At 55.1% G+C, this 24786-nt stretch overlaps 1 protein-coding gene across 2 annotated transcripts in view; it reads left to right on the top strand.

The window, feature by feature from the left end:
* Positions 1-642: 642 nt before the first annotated feature.
* The window catches only part of MGAT5B (alpha-1,6-mannosylglycoprotein 6-beta-N-acetylglucosaminyltransferase B), a gene marked incomplete at its 5' end in the record, with an annotated part of 67517 nt that continues 43373 nt past the window's right edge, over positions 643-24786 (top strand). For both annotated transcript variants that reach the window (XM_079724950.1, XM_079724949.1), the window contains 3 exons: positions 643-710; positions 4430-4542; positions 13494-13641. In XM_079724950.1, the coding sequence (XP_079581076.1) occupies positions 643-710; positions 4430-4542; positions 13494-13641 (329 nt within the window). The remainder of the gene's footprint in view (positions 711-4429; positions 4543-13493; positions 13642-24786) is intronic.

Raw genomic sequence — 24786 nt, 5'->3', positions numbered from 1 at the left:
CGCCTCCTCCGAGGAAACAATGCGGCGCCTCCGGGCGTAACGCAGCGCGGGGCCGGACGCCGGACACCCGAGCGCGGGCAGACGAGCGAGCGGGAGGCAGGGTGGGTGCGGGGCGCCCTTGCCCGGAGCCATGGGCGCGGTGCGGCGCGGGGCCGGGGAGCGGCGCGGCCCGGAGGCGCGAGGGGCCGGGGCGCGGGCTCGGGGCCGCCTCTAGCCGGCACCGAGGGCGCGGGCCCGGGGATGAGGGCGACCGCGGCGGGGAGCCCGTCTGCGCGCCGCGGCGCCGTCCCGCCCAGAGAGCGAGCCCGAGCAGGCAGACGCGTGGCCGGCGGTCTGGGGGCGCGCCGCCTCCCGGCCCCCAGAATGTGAAGCGGGGAGGGCAGAGACGCAGAGACGGCCCGGCCGGGCGCCCTCGCCGCCCTCCGGCAGCCGCGCCGCGCTCCCCTTCCCCTGCCCGCCGTGGCCGCGCCGACCCCGCGGGCCGCGGCCCGGGCAGCGAAGCCGCCGAGCCCCCGCGTCCCCCGCGTCGCTCGGACCCGGCTTCGGCCCGCAGCGGGTTCGTGGCCCGGACGTGGTAGGAGCAGGGCCAGGGACGGTGCGTCCGGCCTCGCCCGCGGCTCTTCGCCCAGACAAGTTTGAACAATGATCACAGTCAACCCCGATGGGAAGATAATGGTCAGAAGATGCCTGGTCACCCTGAGACCCTTTCGGTAAAGTTGTTTCCCGGTTGGCGTGGGGAGGTCTTTTTCTCCAAGGGGGCGTGGGTTGGGGTGGGCGAGGTCAGCCCCTGCGAGAGTGTCTGTCCCAAGGCTGCCTGTCCCGTTAGTAGAGGGGGCGGTTTGTGCTTCAGCCCTTGGTGGTGGCTAGTGGGGCTGGGAAAGGGATGGAGCTGGGGTTCCGGTTCGGGTGGGGAGGGAGGGTGTGTAACTCTGGGACGGGTACCGAGTTTGGTCTAGGTTGGAGAGGACTCGGGGTGTGAAGGTGGGAATGGGGGTAGAAGTCACCGATGTTGTGGTACTGGGCCCTGGAAGTCGCCCCAGCCAGGGTGCCCCTTCCCTGCCCCTCCGGTCCTTCCCCACCTCGCGGACGGCCCAACCCCGCGGCAAAGTTAGCGCTCTGGGCGGGGCCGTATCCCAACCTGGCGGGCCAGCGGAGCCCTGAGTCGGCCCGCTCACCCCCTCAGCCTGTCCCACCCCCTCTGACCCCGCCTTCTGCGCGCACTCCTCTCCGCGGGGTGCGGGCCTCTGTCCAAAGGGAGGGTCCCCGAGATTGCGGCAAGGACCCCCTCTGATGGGAATTCGATCCCCGATCGCGGGCCTTGGAGAGGCTGGGGCAGGGGCGGCGCTGTGGGGCGGAAGGGCGACGAGAGCTTGGAGGCGGGATGGAAGCGGAGACCGCCCCCCCCCCCCCCCAACCTCGGCGGTCAAGGCCAGGCAGGGCTACGGCCGTCGGGGTCTGCCTGGGTTCTGCTAGTCCCACCCCAGGGGCTCCCAGAGCCCGGCGGTTCCGGGGCAGCTCCCGCTCCTCCCAAGCGCCATCGGAGCCGGGCCTGCAGCCGGGGCTGGGGAGGGGCTCTACGCGATGGGTGCCCAGCGGAGTCAGGATGCCACCTCGCCCAGGGGCTGAGCGGCGGAGGGCGCCGAGGGGGCGGCGGGGCCCGGGGCGGGGGGCGGGGGTGGGCCACACTCCGGATGCGGCCACAGGTGGGGTCCGGGCGCGCGAGGGAGCCCGCGAAGGCAGGAGCTGTACGGGCAGAGGTGCTCGAAGTTTGGGGGGCGGGAGGGGCCAGATCTGAGGCCCTCCCCTCCAGACCTGAGGCGGAGACCCGGCCCCTCCCATGCCCCCCGCTGGTTTTCCTTCTAATGGAAAGACCGTGGCTCACGTGGCTCCCGCCCCGCCATTGCCTCCAGCTATTGGATCCTCCGGCGTAGGGTGCAGAGTTGAGGAGACAACCTTTAAGGACGGCAGGGGTCAAGCTGGGCCACCAATGTCCAGAGGATTCGGGACGACCGTAGAGCTGGGGGTCCCCAGAATAGAGCCTTGGTCAGGTGATTGGGGGTGTCAGGAGCCCCCACGCCCTAAAGTTCCCATGGGAAGCAGGTGGGAAGCTAGCATCTCTGGAAAGGGCCTTGTTCCTTGTTCCAGCTTGGCTGGACCTTTCCCGGCACAATTGGAGGTAGCGGCTGGGGCCAGCACCGTGGACAGCGCCAGCTCCCTAGCGCTCCTTCCCTTTGGGTCCTGCCCCTGTGGCTCTTTCAGGCTCTTTTCTGAAAGCAGGATACAGAGGTGGGGTTGCATAGGTTCCCCTCCCGACCCCCAGGTTATGTAACTTCCTCTCAGGGTATCCCTAGGCTTCCCAGAGACCCACAGCCACCAGTGAAGTCTTCAAGTCCCCTTCCGATGCGGGGTGGGGGTGGGGTTTACGACCTCCAACCATATCAGCCCTACTTGTTAATCCTCAAGGGCAGCTGGGAGCCCTATTCCCAGTTGTTTTCGCAGAGCCTCTGGCAGGGTCCTTATTCTATAATTGCTTCTGGAATGTTGCTTGAATGGATACATGGGTGGACGAAACCATTTTAACTTGAATCTACTGTAAATGGCCCCAGGATTGGCTCTGGCAGAGAGTGATGCAGATGAGGTGTTTTGGGGCTTCAGGTTCTGGGCTAAAGGCCTAGATACCTTTCTCACAGCAGGTTTTTGGACCCTGGCAGCTCAGGTCCCCAGCTCTAAATACAAGTACCCCATAGCTGGGGAAGGGGAGAGGGAGTGGGGGACGAGAAACTTGGAGAGACCCATCCTTGTCCTTAGGCTGGGGGGACAAACTGCTGATTTCCCCCAGGATCTTCCTGGATGTGTGACCACCCTCCCCCTACACTGTCCTTCTGGTTGCTAGCCTGAGACCAGCCTGACTTCATCTTGGGGATCCCAGGGCTAGAGTCCCACCCCCAGGCTTGGTAGAATTTAGTGAGGGGTCCCTGGGAGGTGAAGGAGCAGTGTTCCTTGTGCCGTCTCTTGGGGGAAGCTCCCAGTGCCATCTCTGCTTTTGGGTTCTGCCCCCTTCTCTGATTCAATCTCTAACAGCTTCCTTTAAATATGGGTTGGGAATTTTGTTGTGCTTTTATTTTCTTCTACAATTATGTGTTTTCTTTAATGAATCAAATTTTAATTAAATACTGCTCTACCAGTTTCAAATAATGAAGATTAAAATGCATAAACAAGTCTTGCATAGAGATACAAACAAATGTGGGGTTTGAGGATGGAGGTGGAGGTGGGAAGGCTGGAGGTCTCTGGCATGATTTGGGGGGCCCCCCATGGTGAGCCTGGCTCCACCAGAGATGGGGTTCCTCACCCTGACCTAGGGGGCTCCCCTTTCAGCTCTGCCAGTTCATCAAGTCCTCGGGTAGATTCAAAATCCCAGAACAGCCTCCACCTCTGCTTCCCTAAGGCTGTGCTGGCCCAGAATCTAGTATGGAAGCAGCAGGAGCCTGGGGCCAGACTTGAGGGTGGGTTCCCTGCTGTCCCTCTGGGGATACCTTAGTTCTTGGCACTTGGGATGTAATCAAAAACTATGTGTTGAAGTATAGACAGTCGTGTTTTGGCCAACTCCCCTGACCACTGTGACGGCACACACTTGTATGACACCCCGTGCACAGGTGTTGGCTTACTCTGAGCCGTGGTGTAATCTACCGTGTGCCTGGCTGGTGAAGATGTGGATAAGGGGAGTCTGGACACAGAAGGCAGCCACAGGACCCTGCCCTTCTAGATCTTACCATCTGGTAGTGATGGGAGCCCTTCCCCACCCCCCGCCCTGAACATGACAAGGATGTGTTCAAGCTGGTTGCTGCAGCAAGGCCTGTGTACACAAGTGCTGATCAGGGCCCAGGTGATTGATGGGCTCCAGGTGGGTTTTGTCTGGACCAATTACTTGCCCTCTGGCTGGCATCAGGTCCTGCTGTGTCCATCTATACCAGTTGTTCTCAAACTTGAGCGTGTATCAGGGTTACCTGGAGAGCTTGTTAAAATGCATTGCTTATCCCACCCCCAGAGTGTGTGATTCCGTAAGCCTGGGACTAGGGCCCAAGAATGAGCATTTCTGATATGTCCAAGGTGATGCTGATGCCGCTGGTCTGGGGACCACACATTGAGGACCTCTGCTGTCAATGAGCCAGCTTCCGTCTGGAGGCTAGAACTTGCCCAAACATACCTTAAGGATGCCTCACTGTCCTGCATGGTTTTGCGTGTGGCCACTTCCTTGTAGTCCAGCTCTCTTTATCCTGTGTGATGGGAGACCTACTGGTCTGGGAGCTCAACCCCCTGATCTTTTATTCCTCCATCCATCCATCCCTTCCTCATTCATTCCTAGGGAGCCCTTACAGGATAGGGGTGCATGTGCTGACCTAACCCTGACCTGCCCTATTGCTCTCCACAGGCTTTTTGTCCTGGGCATTGGCTTCTTCTCACTCTGCTTCCTGATGACGTCTCTGGGAGGCCAGTTCTCAGCCCGGCGCCCGGGGGACTCCCCCTTCACTGTCCGCACAGAAGGTATGTTGATGGGGAAAAGAGGAGTCAGAAAGGGGTGCAGGGGTTTGGGGGTCAGAGGAGAGGGAAGCCTTTGAACCTAACCCTGCAAGAGGCTTTCTGGGGCTCTGTCTTGGGCATCTGGCCACCTCGTTGGTGGATGTGTGAATGGTGGGGGCCTTGCACACTGCTTTGGCTCTTGTCCTGGCTGTGGTAATCAGGCTTCCTCTGGTCTAGCCTCTCAGGCCAGGAGGGGCCTTTGAGCCAGGGTCTCCCAGGCATCAGAAGAGGCTGCCTGTGTTGCTTCCCTAGTGGGGTGGTTTGAGGTTTCTGGATACGACACCTGTCTCTCTGAGATACACATATTCCGTACCTTCGGCCCAGGCACAGGGGAGAGGGCAGGACTGCCGTGGGCGCACGTGTCTTATCTCCGAGCTCTCTGGTCCTTCATTCTTGCCCACGTGATGCTTACAAGGCAGTGGAATGGAGGTTCAGAGCATGGGCTGTGGGGACCACATGGACCTGGTTTGTACCCTGGTTCATCATTTACTGGCTCTGTGCCACTGGCCACATCACTTAACTCGCCTTCAGAGAAGGAAAGCAGTGACCATTTTCAGGGGTTGGATTAAATGGGCTCACGTGGCATGGGGGTGTGATGGGGTGGTGGCCTGGGAGACCTCCTCCTGACGGGGGGTCCCGCTTCCCCCTCATCCTACTCAAGGAAGAACGGAGAACAGTTCAGAACTGCTCAGTGTGTCATGGGGGCTCTCCCAGTAACCGTGGAAGGAGACACATAGTGGGGAGACTGGGGCAAAGGGAGTTTCTGGAACTGTTCAGGGGGCTGCTTTGTGGGCTTTCCCCTGCCCCTCTGGGAGAGTCTCCGTTTGAAGTCCACCTTCTCAACCCCCCAGGCGTCATCCGGCTCCCCTCTTCCTAGCAACGGATAAACCCTCCAGTAGGATGGGTTGTGATCTAGGGTCGGTTCCCCGAGGGGCACTTACTCTGCCATCTGGTGTCTCCTTAGATTCATGCCTTTGGTTTAACACGCACTTCTTTAAATTTGCAACAGCTTCCAGCAGGAATTTCACATGTATTAGACATTCTAGCCTGAGTGTAAATGAATCTATCCCCTCTCTGACTCACAGAGATCCCTCGGTCTCTCGAAGCCTCCGTTTTCTCCTCTGGTAAACGGGGCTAACAATACCCTCTTCCCCAGGATTGTCATGAGGGGTGCGAAGATAACATATATGAAGGGTCTCAAGCAGCTTCTGGCAAATACTGTGAGCTCTGTAAACATTTACTGGATGTGGTGAGTCTGAGACGGGGGCATTGCCGGAAAGAATGTTTAGGGAAAAGAGGACCAAGGAGTTACCGGGGTCTCTATGTGGGAGACTCCTGAGGATGGGGTGGGGGACTGTGAAGGTGCACTTGAGGGGTAGCTTGGGGAGGTGTGGAGGGAGGTGGAGAGTGGGGGAAGGGGTATAGGGAGCAATGCGCAGACTACCTGGGTGCCATCCCTAGCAAGGGGGCGTGTCTGTCTGGGTGGGCTGCTGCAGGGGGCTTGGGCAAGCTGACCTTCAGCAAGGTCAGGGCCCCAGGAGGTGGGAATCAGGGACTGGGGGAGGAGGGATGTATGACTGGGCTCTGGTTCTTCTGTTTATCTGCCTGGGGTGGGGGGATGGGAGCCCTATCCTGGCAGGGGGTGGACCCAGTGCCCAGAGGACTGGGGGCTTGTGGGCATCCTGCCATGCTCTGCACTGTGCAGTTTTGCCTGGCAGAGGGAGAAAGGGTCCAACTCCAATCTAGATGTTGTGTCTAAGGGGTGGGCAGAGCCATAGAGGGCAGAGGACTTGCCCAGGGTCATGCAGTTAGACTAGAGGTGTGTGTGTGTGCATGCGCGCGCGTACACGTGGTTAAGCTTCCTATCGGAGTATAGTATCCAGAAACTGAACCCATCCATGCACCAGCAACCTGGATCAAGAAACAGAGCGTGATCTATCCCCAGAAGTGCCCTCAGGCCTCCTTCCACTCACTACTTCCCCAAGGACTCCAGGCCCCTGACTTCTAATAGCACAGAGGAATGTTGCCTGGTTCTCCGACTTTATGAGAATGGAATCATATGGCAGCCGTTCCATTGCGTGCCCCCCTTTCTCTCGATAGTACATTTGGGAGCTTCATCCGTCTCGTGGTGTGTGGCTGCAGACGTTTGTTTTCACTGCTGCACAGCATCCATTGTGTAGATATGTCACAATATATTTATCCACTCTACCCCGGGGCGGACATTGGGCTATTTCCAATTTGGGGCGTTTGTGAATTGTGTTGCTGTGAACGTTCCAGCACATGTCTGTGGTGGACACATATGGGCATCTCTGTTGGGTGCACCTGGGGGTGGAGTTGCCGGGTCTCCTGTGTGTTGTGACATTAGTTCTCAGACCAAGTGTTTTCAAGTCTTTTCACACCTCCCAGGCCCCTGTGCTGGAAGCTTCGTGCCTGGAATATGGAAGTAAAGGCCAGGAGGAGGAGCTAGACAAGGAGGGAGCCCTCTGAGAACCCCTGGGAACTGACCCCAATTCGGTTCACATCCCAGGTCCCATTGTCCCCTCAATTTTTTTTATTTTTTTAATTAATTTTTTTTTTTGCGGTACGCGGGCCTCTCACTGCTGTGGCCTCTCCCGTTGCGGAGCACAGGCTCCGTACGCGCAGGCTCAGCGGCCATGGCTCACGGGCCCAGCCGCGCCGCGGCATGTGGGATCTTCCCGGACTGGGGCATGAACCCGTGTCCCCTGCATTGGCAGGCGGACTCTCAACCACTGCTCCACCAGGGAAGCCCCCCTCAATTTGTTTCATGCCCTTGGATTAAGTTGATTTGCTTGGACAGACCCAAAGCAGAGACTTGGAAAAGCCCTAAGTTGACTTTGTGGGTTTAGAATCCTGATCCTGTCAGAGATGACCCCTCAAATGAGAACCCCACCCCGGACCTGGGGTGGCCCTGCAGACAACCTAGGAGGTGCCAGCATTTCTACCTAGGAGCCGCCCAGGGAAGGATGGGGTTGGAAGTGGGGGGCGGTTGTGAAGGGGTCTGGGGAGCGATACTGGAGGTCACAGTGGGGGTTGGATGTTGGATAATGTTTATTCTGGGGGTCTGTGAAGCCCCAAGGCAGAACCAGGAGAAGGAAACCCACTAAGGGTTAGAAAAAAGATTTAGAAAGAAAAATCCTCCATTGGTCAGTAAAACTGTCTGAGCACAAATAGGGAAATAACCTCTCCTCTCCTTTGCCTGTCAAGCCTGTGAGGACGTGGAGGACATGGCTGGGGAGGGGAGGAGGAGCAGGGTGAAGGGTTTTCTCTAAAAAGCGGAGAGCCTGCCACAGCCTCTTACGGACTGTGGTCTCCCTGGGGAGGCTCTGATTTGCCCTGTGGGGCCAGTTCCTATTTTGTGATAAAGTTCTCTAGTTTGGGGATAAAAAAGTGACAGACATCTCATTCTATATTCTACACACTCATCTTAAGATTCAGGGGAGCAGTAGGCCGAGCAGAGAATCATAACTGGAAGGAGGGCTATAGCCTAATTCCCTCGTGCTGCACTTGGGCCCAGCTTGGGCCTTGGGGGAGGATTTTGTTTTTTATGTGCTCCCTCTGCAGTCCTCCCTCCCCACCCCCATCCCTCCTCCTTACCTCCTGCCTCTGCTTTCCTGCTCTTGTCTTAAGAGGAACTTGCTTCACTCCTAATGAGAGGGGACTTGAACTTATGTCTGAGGCCTCTTTCCTGGGGTCGCCGCAGATCCCCCAGAACCTGTGTGGGTGTTCCTGGCTCTCTGTCTTGTCTTGAAGTAGAGGTCAGAAGCAGTCTCCGGGGAGAGGGCTGCAGGCCACAGGTCCTTGCTTCAGCTGCTTGTGTCCGCCCTGAGGTTCCCCCGTGGACTGGCCCTGCCAGGCGTCCCGGACCCTGGCCAGCCTTGGAACCTGGGGCATATCAGAGACGTAGTTCCTTGCTCTGTGGTTGGCTCTGGCCCTGGATCTCGGTGCTAAGGGGGCTTTTCTTCTCAGAGGCTGGCAGTGGATGGGTGAGCCAGGGCCTGCCCTTGTCTCCCACACTGCCCAGAGCTCCCGTGGCCTCAGCTGGTTTCCATGTTGGCCGTGTGCAGAGACAAGTGTGCATACTCCTCCAGCTGTGCAAACACCAAGTCACAGCCCCCTCTCAAGTGCCTGGGAGGTCTCTTCTGTCTGGCAAGGTGGGGGGCTCCTTCAGTTTCCAGGAACCAGTGGGAACGGGTGGCGGGTGGGGGCAAGAAAGGGGACAAGGGCAGAGAGGAGAGAGAAACAGAGAGCACGTCCGGGGAGGGGATGGGGCCTCGGTGGGTGATACAGCACCCCTGTCAATATATGTGAGGACCATTTGTATCTCTCAGCATCCCAGCTTTCCTTATTTATATGGAAGTATGGAGGGAACCTGTGTGACTTCTGAGATGTGTCACTGGGGCCTCACATTAAATACATTTCAGTTTAGCCGCCGCTGAGAGCGGTGAGGTGACTCAGGGCAAGCACGTCGGGATCCTGCTCTGCTGATAGTCGTGGTCGGCAGTGGCGTCCAGGGAGCACGTCATGCGGCCGAGTGGCTGGACTGGCTGTGTGTGGCCTGCTTCCCTCCCGGGACCCACCCCCTGCCTCGTCCAGGGCAGAAAGTGTACCTAGTGTCCTGGAGCTCCTCAGGAAGTGATGGGGGTAGGGGGTTGGTGGGGGGCTGTCTCCTGAGGTCTCAGGAGCTCCTGGAGTCCTGGGCCATCTGCACACAATGCGAGTGGCCCCCGAACCCCAGGTGCTGGGAGGGTATCTTGTGGTCTTCGTCCAGTCTGATGGAGGTGGCCTTACAGACCCAGCTGAGATCTGTCTCCTTAGCCCCAGTCTATAAGCCCTCTGGTCTTCTGGGGTCCCTCTTTCTGTTGACTTTTTTTTTTTTTTTTTCTTTTTGGCCATACCATGTGGCATGCGGGACCTTAATTCCCCCACCAGAGATCAAACCCGTGCCCCCTGCAGTGGAAGCTTGGAGTCCTAACCACTGGACTGCCAGGGAATTCCCTCTGTTGACATTCTTAAAGAATTGGCTTCATCCCTTGTATGAAGGGCAATCCAGAACCCCCAGATATCTCCGAATACTCTAGGGGGCTTATGTTTCCCTGGTCACCTCTTGCTCTGATGCCCTGCTTCTACCGAATTATCCTACTGGGTGTCTCCCCTCCTGCCTCCTCTGTGTCCCCTACACTGACCTAGTGGGAAGGACACCGCTTCCTCCCTAAACCCTCCACAGGGGTGGGGGCTCGGACCACTGCTCAGCACAGCAAATAGATGACAATTCTCTCTTTTATCCCTGCCTTTCACAGCCCCCACCCCACCCCCCGACACTTCCCCACGGGGGAGCTTCCCCCATCCTGCTTAGCCCCTCTGGGTCGTTGTCCTGCCCCCTGCCCATGTCTTCAGGGCTTGTCCTCTCTCCTGGTCTCCTAGGCTGGGCTGGGAAACTCCAGTCTTCCTAGCTGAATATGCAGCGTCATTTAGGTTTCTCTCTGTCTCATTGCTCTGGGCATCTAGATGATGCTCTGGCCCACCCAGGGGTTTAGCAAAACAAAACAGAGCTCTCTCCCTAGAGATTCTGATGGCTTTTATAGGAACACTTCTTTCCTTTTCTATTACCTTGATCTCTGGGGGCAATTAGGGGAAGAGCAGAAACAGGAGTCCCAGGCTGTAGACCATGGGACGCTGAGGCCCAGAGAAGGAAAGTGACATGCCCCTTCCCTCATCTAGTTGGGGCAGAGCAGGTCTGGAGTCAAGGCTTCCTGACTCCCACTCCGGCCTCTCCTGGGTCACAGTGCTGCCCCCAGGCTCTGTCTTGCTCTTGGGGCCGCTGTAGCTCTAGGCCAGATCTTGCTCCATCAGCTATTTTGAAGTTTTTGAAATGGGATGGGGGTGGGAGTGGGGGTGGGGTATGGTTGTCAGTGAGATCTTGGGAGGGGCAGGGACAGTGAGCTCAGAGGGAAAAGGAAGCTTGGGATGAGCCCAGAGAGAGAGCAGCCATGTGACAGGGCAGGTGCTAGGCCTGAGGCACTGTGGGAACGCAGCGCCGCCCCAGGAGCAGTGACGTGGCTCAGCACTGCTGGAGTGCTGTGTCTCAAGTTCCAGCTGCCGCCCAGGCTCTGTGGTCCAGTTGGGCCTGAGTGCATGGCTGGGGGGCCTCTGAGGCTCTGGCCTGAGAATGTTCCCAACCATGGCCTCACTCTCCATTTTTCATCCCACTCCTTTGGGGAAGGGGCCACCCCAGCCTGAGCTATGAGAGATCAGGGCAACCCAATGAGGCCGGCCAGGCTGTGCACTGCACAACTCCAGGACATCCATCAGGTGGCCCACAACATGAGCGGCTCCCCTGGGGCTGTGCAAAGTGCTGCCAGGCCAGATCATCTGATGGGCTCCTATTTTTCTAGCTGAAATGAAGGGAACTCCGCTCTTGTTTTACTCTGTGCTCCAAGCACTGGTTGAAAGCAAGGTATTGTGTTTGAATGACGGGCTTTGGGGGGTGTCCTCAGGATGAGTGTGATTTGAAAGAGTCAACTGTTGTCCCCAGCTCTGTGGAGTTGAAAGAGAGAAGGAGCTATTTATAACTTGCTTTTTGATTGGCTAACCGATTGAGGCCATGAGTGAGTCGGGAGGGGCCGAGTGGTGGGAGAGACCTCAGTTTTGCTTCATTTAACACTATGGTGAAATTTCCTGATCCCAACTGAAAAATCCATCCAGTTTTCTGAGGGGAAAGTGGGAAGACCATTAGCTCTTTCAGCTACTCGGGTGGGAGGGGTTGGAGACAGTTTCTTTCCTTCCTTCCTTCTGATGCCCAGTTTCTCCAGTACCCAACCCCACCCTGTGTCTCTCCTCCGCTCCCTCTGCTCTCCCCACCCTTGGCCCCCACCCCCCGATTCATGCCCATCCTTTGCTCCGGAGCCAGGGATCCAGGCTCTTTGAGGAACCTGCAACTCCTCCTTGCTCTGGATTTGATGCTTGGCTGGGTCCCCCCTGCCCAGCTCCCCATGGCCTCCCATCTGACCTCAGGTGGGCTCAGCTGGCAGAGGAACCCAGCCAGGAGGTGACTTGGTGTGAGAAAGCGGTGGCAGTCACTGGAACGGGCCTGGTGCCAGGGGATAGGGGGGACAAGCAAAGCGGAAATGTCACAAGCAGCCCTGGTGACATGCAGCCTCTCTAGGCCCCCCTCCTTGGCTCAGTCCCAAGCATGGAGCAGCGGAGACCGGCCCCCTCCGGCCCCGCTCCCCACTTCTCCCCCTGTCTCTGCCTCTGGTCCTCAGTGGCCAGCCGTGGTCTCTCCTGCCCTGCTCCTGGCACCTTGACATTGGGTTGCAGACAGGGCCTGGTGTTATTGCCTTGGGTTTGGGACACTGAGGCTTAGAGCAGTATGATGACTCCCTTGGCCATATGGCCATGCAGCGGGTGCTGGCAGAGGCAGGTGAGAGGCCAGGTGTCCACTGTAGCCCCTCTGAGTCCGCTGGGTCCTGACCCCTTCTTTCCTGAGAAGCAGATGCTGTTGGTGCTCATGTCCTCAGCCCTCACGATTCCTGTCACATGCTGGAGACGGCTCTGCCACCCCACGGCAGGTGGAAAGTACCAGAACATGGCCGTCCTTGGGAGCAGCCCTTAAGCAGTGACTGGCGGGAGGTGGTGTGCACATGCCTGGCCTCCTCGCCCCCCGGGGGAGAACTCTGAGGCCGGTTCTACACCTGCTGGTTTCCCCAGGTTGATGACATGCCCTCTCTGGGCTGCCTCCTCGTCCCTGGGTCACCTCCCCACTTCCCTTCACCTCCCAAATAACGACTTGCCCTCAAACCCTTGTCTCAGGGTCTGATTCTGGAGAGCCCCACCCAAGGCACCCCCTGACACCCCCGCCCCTCCAGCAGCCTGGGGAGTCCCTGGGAGCATCTGTGTCCCCATGGATTCAGCTCATGTATTAAGAGTGACTCAGAGCTTGGCCCCTGGGGTTTGCAGGCAGCCTGGTTGGGGATTGCAGTGTCTGGAACCGAGCACCTATGGATGGTTTGGAGGGGCTGCTTAAACCCTTCACAAAATTTAATTAAAAAGGAAGTCAAGGGCTGCTCTCCCACACTGGCACGTGCGGTGCTAATGATCGGGAGTGATTAGAAAGGAAATCGTGGAAAGTCTCGGGCTGGTTAATGGGATCTTGGTTGAAGCACCTCGTTTTCATTTAATTTTATTCTTCACAAGGTCTCCCGGCCCCTCAACCGTGGAGGTGATCTCTGGGAACCCAAAGACTGGGTTGAGAGTCGGGACAAATTCACAGTGGTGTTTCTAGGGTGGTGTCTGGGGGAGTGGGTGGGGATGGGAGGTGGCTGGGGCCCCGAACCCCTTGAACACGGGCTCACAGCCTGTGCATCCGAGCCACGTGAAGAGCAAGCAGAATGCAGGGTCCTGGACCCCATGCCCTAGAGATCTGAATTGGCAGATCTAGACAGCGAGGGCCCAGGAATCTGGACTTTAACAGCCTGGCCAGGAGATTCAGGTGCGGGTGGATGGTTGACCACACTTTTAGAAACCCTGATTTACAGGTTCTTGCTGTTAAGGGGTTTTGGGGTTCCTGTCCCACTACTGGGCCTTCCCTGTCTTCTCACAGACCTGAGATTATGTCTAAAGCCAGATTTTGCTGGCGACAAAAACTGAGGCCCAGAGAGGTTAAAAGGTCATCCCAATGTCACACAGCTGGTAGGGAGTAGGGTGGGCCCAGGCCTCTCTGGATCCCTGTCCTGCAGGGGTGGGGGGTGGGGCGGGCTCACTCTCCTGACCCCTCCCCTTCCCGAGAAGATGGGGGTGGGGCTGGGGTCTGAGCCACCCCGCCAGACACCAGGTGGTCTCAGATGGCCTCCGGGCTGCTTGGGCTGTGCCTGACTGCACCCACACTCTTCCTGCAGTGATGGGTGGGCCGGAGTCCCGTGGTGTCCTCCGCAAGATGAGTGACCTGTTGGAGCTGATGGTGAAGCGCATGGACATGCTGGCCAGACTGGAGAACAGTAGTGAGCTACACCGGGCTGCCGGCGACAGGCGCTTCCCTGTGGACAGGTAAGGGGGCCCCGGGAGGGAAAGGGGCACCCCACTGTGCGCTGGGCTGGGGATGCGGCCTCAAAATGCATTTTATACACACACACACACACACACACACACACACACACAAAATGCATAGTGTGTGGTTTTTATAAATCTTCCCTAAGTGGCCTCCCATTGTACATATGTTGCCCCTGCTTTTTTCACTCACGGTGGTGATTTTGAGCTCTGTCCATGTCGATGGGCATGTGTGGATATGCACTTGGTTGTGATGGCCATAGTGATCATCTGTCCTCCTCCCGTGGACATGGGCCGTCTTTTTTTAAGTTTATTTATTAATTTTTGGCTGCATTGGGTCTTTGTTGCTACGTGCAGGCTTTTTCTCTAGTTGCAGGGAGCAGGGGCTACTCTCGTGGTGCGCGGGTTTCTAATTGCAGTGGCTTCTCTTGTCGTGGAGCACGGGCTCTAGGCGTGTGGGCTCAGTAGTTGTGGCACACGGGCTTAGTTGCTCCGCGGCATGTGGGATCTTCCTGGACCAGGCCTCGAACCCATGTCCCCTGCACTGGCAGGCAGATTCTTAACCACTGTGCCACCAGGGAAGCCCCGACATGGGGCCATCTTTGCAAGAAGAATTTCCTGGTTTATTCATTCTAAATATTCCCCTATTGAGGCCAGAATGTGCAAAGTTCCCCAAGGTTTTGTGCTGCAGCCCCATGTGCCTCTGTGTAGCCCCAGGAACCCAGGTGGTGCATCTTAAGTGTCGGGTTCTCCTGAATCCCAGAGAATGAGGGGGCGTGAAGTCAGGGCCGTCCCAGCTGGGAGTCCTGGGCCCCAGACTTGGATGTGGAGGGAGGAGGCTTGGACCCCACCCATCCCAGGGAGGCACTCTGCACCTGACCTTTTAGGTGCTGAGGTTCTTGATGAGACGGAATTGCTCAGTGTGTTCTAACTGCTGAAAACTTAGTTTGAAACCCATACTTTTACACAATTTGGGAAAAGCTATACCTCGGCCAGTGTGATTTGCTAAAAGTGTTCTACTGCTGAAAAATATGTTTGAAATCCACACTTTTAGACAATTTGTGGGAAAGCTATACCTCAGCCAATGTGTGTGATGTAAAAGCCAAAGTTCCAGGCATTTCTGAAGTTCGGTGTTGGGCAAAATCAAAGAAAGTGATGGTGGTGAGTCCTGGTCATTGAGGGGCCCTGGCTGGGTGGAGCCTGAAGCACAGCCCACCTCTTTGGTCTAGTCGGGGATCCTTTGCCCCATAGGCTGCCTGGGCTGGACTACTGGCCGTGGGTCCCAACTCAAACAGGCCTTGCTGATTGAATGTTCTGGATGCCCAGTCAGGTCAGCCGATGTCAGCATCCCTGTCCTCATCATGGGCGCCATTTACTGAAAGCTCATCTTATTGAGTTACCTCCATGATCCTGTCAATCCCACAGCCACCTTATGGGGGGCTTTAATCCCTGTTGCATAGAGGAGGAAACTGAGGCACAGAGATGTTCATGAACCTGCTCAAAGTTGCACAGCTGCTGAGGAGCTGGGGCCAGGTCAGATGGCCCCAGAGCCCCACCTTTCTAACCAGTGTGCTCTTCATGGCTGTTCATTAAATATGGGGCTACATAGGGGTTCATTTTTATCCCTTTGCAAGACTTTTCGTATCAATTAATTCACAGCTCAGGGCAAACAAATCCTTTGTTAGATCTTTGCTCTGATTTTTTTGTTTTGGAAAATGTAGGCACTAAAATTACAGTCCTGGAGCCTGGGATGAAATGCAGTTGTAGGTGTGAGGAACCCACCTCAGTGCCTGGCTCTGGGTGGGAGCTCTCCACCCGCGGGAAGTCGGGGCCCCTGGGTGGGCTGTGCGGCTGTGTGCTGGGTCCCCGGTTAAATGCTCTCACCCTCCAGGGACTGAGCATCTGACAGAAGAAACTGAAGGGATCTGTCTGCTCATGAAATACGTCTTGGCACCTACTAAGCACCAGGCACTTCTCCCGGTGCTGGGGACACAGTGATGAGCCTTGTCCTTATTCCTGCAGGGAAGACAGACAGTAACTGAGAAAAAGAAAGAAATGAGGGCTTCCCTGGTGGCGCAGTGGTTGCGAGTCCGCCTGCCGATGCATGAAACACGAGTTCATGTCCCGGTCTGGGAAGATCCCACATGCCGCGAAGCGGCTGGGCCCGTGAGCCATGGCCGCTGGGCCTGCGCGTCCGGAGCCTGTGCTCCGCAACGGGAGAGGCCGCAACAGTGAGAGGCCCGCGTACCGCAAAAAAAAAAAAAAAAAAAAAAAAAAAGAAAGAAATGAGATAAAGTCAGATACTGAGCCATGTTCTAAGGATGAGGCAGTGGGTGACTGGGAAAGGGGCTATTCAAACAGGGCGGTCTGGCAAGGCCCTTGGGAGTTGGTGATATTTGAGCCCAATTCTGCATGATGGGAAGGAGCCAGCCACGTGAGGAGCTGGGGGGCAGAGAATTTGAGGTAGAGAGAGCAGCAAGTGCAAAGGCCCTGGGGTAGGAGCAAGCTTGGTGTGTTGCAGGAAAGGAACCAGTGTGAAGGCCAACCTGGCAGAGCGTGGTGGGGTCTGGGAGGGGTCAGCTGTGGTAAGAAGCATTGGGACACTATTCTTAGAGCTGCGGGGAGTCTCTGGATTAGCGGGGTGGGAAGAGGGGAAGCAGAGGGGCCAGTGGCAGAGACAGGAGACGGAGGCAAAGCTGCTGGGCTCCCCTGGACCCCCCGGAGGCGTGAGACTGCTTCTTCTCCACGTGCACCAGGCGATTCTCTCCCATGCTGCTGTGTCCCCTCTGATTCAGCCCCTCGCCCCCCTCTCATCCTTTCCACTTTCCCGGCTGCCCCCAGCTGTGCTCCCACCTGTCTGGGCTGCGGATCCAGCCTCTGTCCACAGGTCTGTTCATCAGGGTGAGGGCAGAGGGCCCGGGCCTGCCTCCTTGGGCTGGGAGTGCTCCTGCCAGCACATTCAGTGTCTCTGGTTTCTTCCAGTCCTGGCCTTCCCTCCCTCCCTCCCATGCTCTGCCCTTCATCTCCACCCACTCCAGCTCCATCCCAGGAAATAGCAACAATCTACCAGGACCAGCAGAGCCCATCAAACCCCAAGGGCAGAGCCATAAATTTCAGGGACACTGTTGCTTCTGGTTTCAGGGTGAGAAGCCGTGGGTGTGTCCAGGGCACGCTGAGGCTGCTTGCCCCCACTCCCCATGTGCACAAACACCGCAGCCCCCTCCCCACCTGTCCCCCTCCGGGCTGTCAACATGGAGCTGGCAGGCGCCAGAATCCTGCAGACACGAACCCTGCTGTGTTTCTAGCAAACTCTTCAGTGACCTGCACTTGGATTTCTCACTTTACAATTATCTGTGGCTTAAAAAAGAACAACCCCCACTGCCCTCCTTCTGCCCTTTGGAAGCTTCTGGGCTGTGCCTCCCACTCATGGCTGGTTTATCCTCAGGGAAAACAAATTTGCCTTTTTTAGCCGAGGAAAACAAAATTTGGGATTATTTGCAGATTTGTTGCAAATGGCATCATATTATGTATCCTAAAACCAAATAGTAGTGATCTCTGAATTTTCCATAAGGCTTCTCTGCAGTGGCAAATGCGGCCAGGATTTGAGGCTATCTGTGTTCAAGCCGGTCCGTATTTGTTGAGTGCCTACTGTGTGCGCGGTCTGGGCTGGAGCGTCAGGGATGAGTGAAGACCCAGGAGACAGAAGTCAGAGATCTCTGTCCTCAAAGAGTGTCCGAGCCTCTTAGGGAGAGGGAGCCAGCACCCTGTCCCTGTGCAGAGGAGACGGCAGGAAGGAAGATACATCAAAATTCTTGTCTGTGGGTGAGGAGTTGAGGTTTTTGTCCCAATTTTTTTTAAGCTTTATTTAAAAGCTCAAAAACGCCTCTAGACATTCCTGGTCATCTCTGTGCTGGCGGGGCCAGGTGCCGGGGAACGTAGCTTCCCTGGGGTTCTATGTGTGAGGGTGGGGAGACGCTACCGGTTAAGATGACTTTGGGCTCAGTTTTAAAAGATATGCCTCACTTCTCTCAGGCCCTGTGCTGGGCCCAGCCTCTGGATTTGCCCCTTCCTAACAGGACAGATCTGGGGGCGTGTCTGGCTCCTGGGCTGGGGAGAGGCCAGACTGGTGGGGGTCGGGGGTAGTTGGCGGCTGGGTGAGAAGGTCACTCCAGCGCAGACACCTATCAAATGTGACAGAAGCGTGAAGGGTTAAACATCCCTAACAAAGACAGAGGTTCTCAACATCGAATTATATGCCATTTGTAAGACAGGCCTAAAAACAAACGACTCAGAAATTAAGAATAAAAGGAAATGTATCCAGGACACACAAACAGAAAGAAAGTTTAGATGGCAGTGTTTATAGCGAACAAAGCAGAATTTGAGGCAAAGGAACATTCAACAGGACAAAGAATTCAGCTTAATTAATAATAAAAATCCCACCCTTAAGAAATGGTTTAACTTATCAAACTGACAAGTATGTTTTAATTATAAGACTTTTATCCTTGAGGGTACAGCCAAATAGACACATGTACTGTGAAGATACTTAAAAGCACTATTATTATTATTATTATTATTTTGCGGTACGCGGGCCTCTCACTGTTGTGGCCTCTCCCGTTGCGGAGCACAGGCTCCGGACGCGCAGGCTCAGTGGCCATGGCTCACGGGCCCAGCCGCTCGCATGTGGGATCTTCCCCGACTGGGGCACGAACCCGTGTCCCCTGCATCGGCAGGCGGACTCTCAACCACTGCGCCACCAGGGAAGCCCAAAAGCACTATTATTAAGAAGACAATAGGAAAAGGGCCAGTACAGTAGGGATATCTGTGATGGAATAAAATGTAACCACTAAAAAATATGTTTTAAGAGAGATTTACTGACTGGCAATGTATTTATTCATACAGTCTAAGTAAAAGAGGCAAGATACAAGGCGTATGTAGCAGGATCTCAACATGTCTTAAATAGAATAAACATACGAGATGTTAAAAAGGAAAATCCTCCAGGGGAAGTCTGGGCCCTGGGGTGTGAGTGGGGCCTCTGTCCCCTGTAGTCCGGCTTTGCCCCGCCCATGGGGTACCACTCCCTTCCCCAAGTGATGAAACCACACGCAGTCCAACTCCAACTCTCTTCCTATCAATAGTGGGAAGATGCCTATCTAATATAAATATATATGTGTACACGTACGTGTATATATACTTCTTGGTGCAGGAGAGAAGGAGTCCTCTCTGCTCTTACTTGGGGAGGGCAGGCAGGTCCTTAGTCATCACTTGGGGGCACTCACAGCATCAGGACCTCTGATGGGAATGACGGAGGGGCTGAAATAGAGGAGGAGAGCAGTAAAAATGCAGGGAAGGCTGGACACCAGGCTGGGGGTTTCCTGTGTCCTGTGTAGTGTGCGTGAGAGGTAGACAGATAGACAGAAAGTACACATCTCCTGTCTGTAGTGCTTGTGTTTCTGGCTGTAGTGTTTGTCTACAACACGTCTTGGTACGTGTGTCTGCGGGCACCTGTGAGCGCGAGTCTCTGTGTTTTAAAACGAAAGCGATCAGTTTCATAGTAAAATAACAACTCGCAGCAAGCATGCTGGCTGGGTGCGCAGAAATCAATATCTCATTAATTGAATGAAACCCTCATAAATCACGGGAGGAACTCGAAATTAAACCTCCTTCCCGCGGCTTCCTGGAGAGTTCGCGCTCAGGGCCAGGGGACTGAGGGCTGGAATCAGCGATGGCCTCGTGGGACTAGGAGGAGGGGGCCAAGCCTCAAGGGGGCCTTTTGGGGGCCTGGCCTTATGGGAGGTGATGCCTGGAGCTGGTGTCCTGGGGGGAGGTGGCCACTGGCTACCAGCTGGAGCCAGAGTTCCCTGCTTGGCTCTGGCCTCTGGCCCCTGGCCCCTGGCCCTGGGTGGTGGAGGGAGCAGAGTGTCCTGAGGCCAGTGGGTGGCCTGTGGTGTTGGTTACTTCTTCAGGGGACCCTGGGCCAGTGCTCAGAGGCTGGCTGCACCTTGGAGGCTGGCTGGCTCCAGGAAGCCACTTACGCCCGAGCAGGAGGGGCTGGTGGCCAGTCTGTCAGTGTGAGTGAGGGATGCTCAGATAGGTGTTTGAGGATTTAAAGAACCATGGATGCTTCGAATACCCCGGGGGGGGGCTCCCTGGGGCTGAGGAGTGGGGTGGGCGGGTGACCAGGGGCCTGTCTTGGCCTTCTTTTACTTTCCAAGTAAGAATTGATCATTTTGGTGGAATGCCTGGTACTTTAGTATGTGTGCACAGAGGCCCAGGGCTCACAGTCTGAGCATGTTTAGTTATTTTGCAAATACAGTGGGAGGGAACAGGGCTGGCACAGAGCACGAGTGTCTGAGTCTCCGCCCCGTCCCCAGCCTGCAGTACAACCTTGGGAAATCATTTTACCTTCTCTGGGCCAGTTTCAGAGCTAACTGAAGTAGCAGTAATAATGATTAATGATGAGAATAATAAAAGCGGCTACCCCCTACTAGGTACATATTATGAACTTTGACCTTGGCCAGCGACCCAGTGAGGAAGATCCTATTCAGGTCTGCATTTGACAGGTCTGAGGGAACTGGGCTCAGACAGGAAAAGGACTGGCCCAGGTCTTAGGGCTGGAGGGGGCCGAGCCTGCCTGCCTTGTCTGCACTGCCCTGTGGTGCTGAGAGCCGGGCAACCACGTGACTATCACATTGGTGGGGGAGGGCAGAGAGGATGGCTGGACCCTTAGGGCTGGTGTGATAATGCAGAATGTCCCCAGCTTTCCTGCCCCTGCCTGGCACCTACAGATTACAGGTTGGGGCCAGAGAACCTCACTCCTCTTGCTGGGGTGCTCGTGGGGCCCCTCCCACACTGGCTCAGGAGGAACCTTTTGCTACTGGAGGAAGTGCAAGGCCTGGGTCAAACCTGCCTCAGCCTGGAGCCCAGGCACCTCCAGAGTCCCGGGCCTGGAAGGGGACAGAGCAAGGCTGATCCCCTGGGCAAACTTGGGTGGGACCGGGGGGGACACAGTTTAACCAATAGCAAAATAATATTTTATGACCACATTGGCAGAAAGAGGCATATAGTAACATTACATATTAAAACCTTTTCTTTGACCTGCAATTGTTTCCCGATGTTTAAAGAGATGGAAACACTTTCATGGACCCCTAAAAGCACTATGGGCCCTGGTACTGAACTGCCTGGGCCTGATGGGGAAGCCAGCCCTGCCACCACCCTGACCCCGTGGTGACAACACAGTTAGCTGCAGGCAGCTGCACACCGGCTCCCCAATCCATCCCCCCTTTTTCTTTTCCACGGAAGCATTTCCCAAGTCATAGATGTGCTGCGGTTTGAGGTCTCGCGACATCTTCTTTGATTGTCATTAAAAAAAAAAGCTTCCCAGGGAGAGAAGCCTAATCCTATATTATTTGAAAATAGAAAGTGCTGTGCAAATGCTAAGTCCAGTATAATAATAGAGATGCCAAGTAATTCTGTTTTGAACAAGTTGAACTTGTTAAATCAGACAGATGCCATCTGCACTGTTTTAAAGCCGGGGCTGGTGATATGTTTTATGCAAAAAATGCTTATCAGATGAAAATTGCTGAATCTCCCCGAAAGTAAATTGCTTTGCTCCGTAGTTAGACTTACAAGACTTCCTCTCAGGGATGGGGTGACCACTATAGGTAGGGAGTGAAAGCATCTCAAGCATTTATTGAGCACTTACTGTATGCTGAGCACTTGACAGTCAGCCTCATGTTTAATCCTTGCAATTCATCACTTTGTGAGGTAGTTGAGATTATTCAGATTTTATATGAGCTAACCCTCATATAAAGGGTTATAAATCAAAGGGGCTCAGAGAGGTTAGATAACTTGCCCAAGGTCACACAGCTCTCCAGTGGAACCAGGATTTGAATCCAGGACCTCAGACTCTGGGGCCCTTTCTTGGTCCAATAAGTCTCCAAATAATGTGGAGAGTCATGGACCTAGAAGTGGGAGGAGTCAAGGGCTCCCCCCGCTCCCCCGTGGCTCTTCATCTCCCATGAAAGGAGCAGCAGGATGGAGGCTGGACTTCTGCAAGAGGAGGATGGGTGGGAGATAAGACCGTTCCTGACAGCAGGGTGGCAGGAGAACCTGGGCTCTTTTTCTGTAATGGATTAAAAGCCGTTTTCCCTCAATTCTGCAGATGGTGATTGTGTTTCGTTTCCTAGGGCTGCCGTAAAAACTGACCACAAACCAGGCGTCTTAAAACAACAGAGACTTATTTTCTCTCCATTCTGGAGGCTGGAAGCCCACAATCTAGGTATCAGTAGGGCCTCACTCCTTCTGAAGTCTCCGAGGGAGGATCCTTCCTTGCCTCTTCCAGCTTCTGGTGGCTTCACGTGTCCCTGGCTTGTAGACACGTCACTCCAGTCTCTGCTTCCATCGTCACGTGGCCTCCTTCTCCCTGGGTGTCTCCACACGGCCTTCTTATAAGGGCACCAGCAACTGAACTTAGGGCCACCCTCCTCCAGTGTGACCTCATCTTAACTAGTTACCTCTGCAGTGACCCTATTTCCAAATAAGGTCACATCCTGAGGTTCCAGGTAGATGTGAATTTTGGGGGGACACTATTCAACCCAGCACAGTGATGGAGCTCTGGGCATGTGGCCCGTGTGGGGCAGTACCAGGCTCCACTTATGAAAGCAAATCTCTGTCCTTGAAGGCGCAGGACTCCTTTGGGGGTTTTAAACCAGCCACTCATAACCACCCCCAGGCATGGGGGTGCCCAGAGAGGTGGATGGAGCAGAACCTGGACGGAGAGGTGCCTTCAGGAAGGCTTGAAGTGAGGTGGGGTCCCTTCCAAAGTTTCCAGGGACCTGGCAGGACCCCCACTGGTCCCACACAGGGGTTACTTGTGCCCTAAGGTCTCTGGTTAGAAGCTGGAGGGCACCCAGTCCTTCTCCACCTGGGAGCCCCTCCTGTTGGGCCTCAGCCGCCCTTGCTCTGGGCCAGCCCTGACCCAGCAGCTGTCAGGTCTGGCCTTCTGCCCTGTGGCCGCCTCCCTCCATCACCAAAATGCACCTTCCAGGCAGTGCAGTGTCCATCCTGTCCCTGGAGGTCAGTGGGGAAAGCATTCTATGACCCTCATTCAGAATTTATTTCAGAGCCCAACGGACACCAAGGTCATCACGGTCATCACGTTCCTTCTCTGCTGTAGCCCAGGCATTGTCAGTGGGTGTGTATCACCCCCTAAAGGGTGAAAATTCGCTCTTGTAATTTTAGCTACTACAGTGGTTTCTGGCCCTCCACAGGCTATAGAGTGTAAACAGATCTGCAGAATATCCGTGGCGGTAACATTTCAAGGGGGGAGGGTGAGAAGGGGAAACAATGTCTAAAAAGGCTCCTTAAGGGGGTGATAATGAGAAAAGGTTGAGAAACAATGGTCCAGCCCAAATCCCTTCTGCCGCAGCTCCAACCCCACCTCCACAATAATGATCGCTAACACAGACAGGGCTGCTTTCACGCAGGCACTGCTGTTCTGTGTGCCTTACACATTTCCTCACTGAGTCCCCCCAGTGCCATGAGGGAGGTGCCACTATCTCCTCCATTTTATTTGATTTTTTATTTATTTTAAAATTTTTATTTATTTTTTACTTTGGCCGTGTGCACGGCTTGCAGGATCTTAGTTCCCTGACCAGAGATCGAACCCGGGCCCCCTGCAGTGAAAGTGCAGAGTCCTAACCAGTGGACCACCAGGGAAGTTCCTTTCTCCTCCATTTTCAAAGATGAGAGCCGGAGGCACAGAGAGGCTAAGTGACTTGCCCAGGGTCACACAGCTCATAAGAGGCAGAGCTTCAGCTCATCTCCTTGTGGGTCACTGTAAAGTGGAGATGAACTGACTGTTCTCTTCCCTACAGCATTCCTTGACAATCTGAAGACCAAGGAGAAATATTGCTACTTCCTGCCTGAGGATTTTCTTGAGCAAAAGAAACATCATCTTATATGTCTTTGCTCATTCTTATTTGTAATTTCATAGAAAGTTGTTGAAGGTTGAGTTGTGTCTTCCAAAGGGATATGTTGACCTTCTAACCCCCGGTACCTATGCATAGGATCTTATTTAGAAATAGGGTCTTACCAGATGTAATCAAATTAAGAGGAGGTCATATTGGATCAGGGTAGGCCCTGATCCAATGACTGGTGTCCCTATAAGAAGAGGAAATTCGGACACACACAGAAGAAGGCCAAGTGAAGACAGTGAAGACAGAGGCGGAGGAGACTGGAGTAATGCATCTACTAGCCCAGGAACACGGAGGACCGCTGGTCCCAGCCAGAAGCTGGGACAGATGCTCCCTTAGAGCCTCCAGGAGGAACCAACCCTGTCGACACCTTGATTTCAGACTTCTGGCATCCAGAAGTGTGAGAGAAGACGTTTGTGTTGCTTTAAGCCCCCCCAGTATGTGGTCATTTGTTACAGCAGGAAGTGAATAAACGGCAATGCCATTTTCCATTAGAGTTTGGAGAGGGTGGACTGGACTGTGTGTGCACATGTGTGTATGTGTGTGTGCACATGTGTATATGTGTGTGGAGGGCTCGTCTGTCACCCCCTTCCTGTCACCTCTGCCTTCTGTCCCCACCCCCACCTCCATGTCTCCCATCCCAGTTGCCTTTCTCTGTGGATGGAGCCACGCCCTTCCTCTCCTTATAGAAGGTAGAGGTGGGGGGGGCGGGGGGCGGCCCAAGGGGCCAGGTGGCCAAGGAGGGGCACCACTGTGCCTCCTCTGGTGAGAGGTGGGGTTTACAGACCCCAGAGGAGCCCAGGTTGGAAAAATCCTCCTTCGTATAATTCTCATTATGTGCGGCAATAAAGACCTTATAATAAAGTCCTTGTAAAGGGATAAATGGAGCTTAAACGGGGCCTGCGAAGCCAGAGGAGGTGGTGAAAATCAAAGGAATTGGAATTATCGTCTTCAGAAAAAGTAAGCAGCTTCCTGGAGAAGGGCCTCCAGAGCCTTCCTTGCTCTGAGACCCACGTGCCAGCCGAGTGGGATCTGTCTCAATAGAAGTTTTTGCAATGAGATAAATACTGCATCTGATGTCTAATAAACTTCTCTGAGGGGAGTGGTAATCAACACCAGGAAATAAATTCTCCAAAAATAAAGGCAGCACGAGTATTGATGATGAGGTGGA

The sequence above is a fragment of the Hyperoodon ampullatus genome (genome assembly GCF_949752795.1).
Source record: "Hyperoodon ampullatus genome assembly, chromosome: 19".
Lineage (NCBI taxonomy): Eukaryota > Metazoa > Chordata > Mammalia > Artiodactyla > Ziphiidae > Hyperoodon > Hyperoodon ampullatus.
This window is presented reverse-complemented; position numbering and strand designations above follow the sequence as displayed.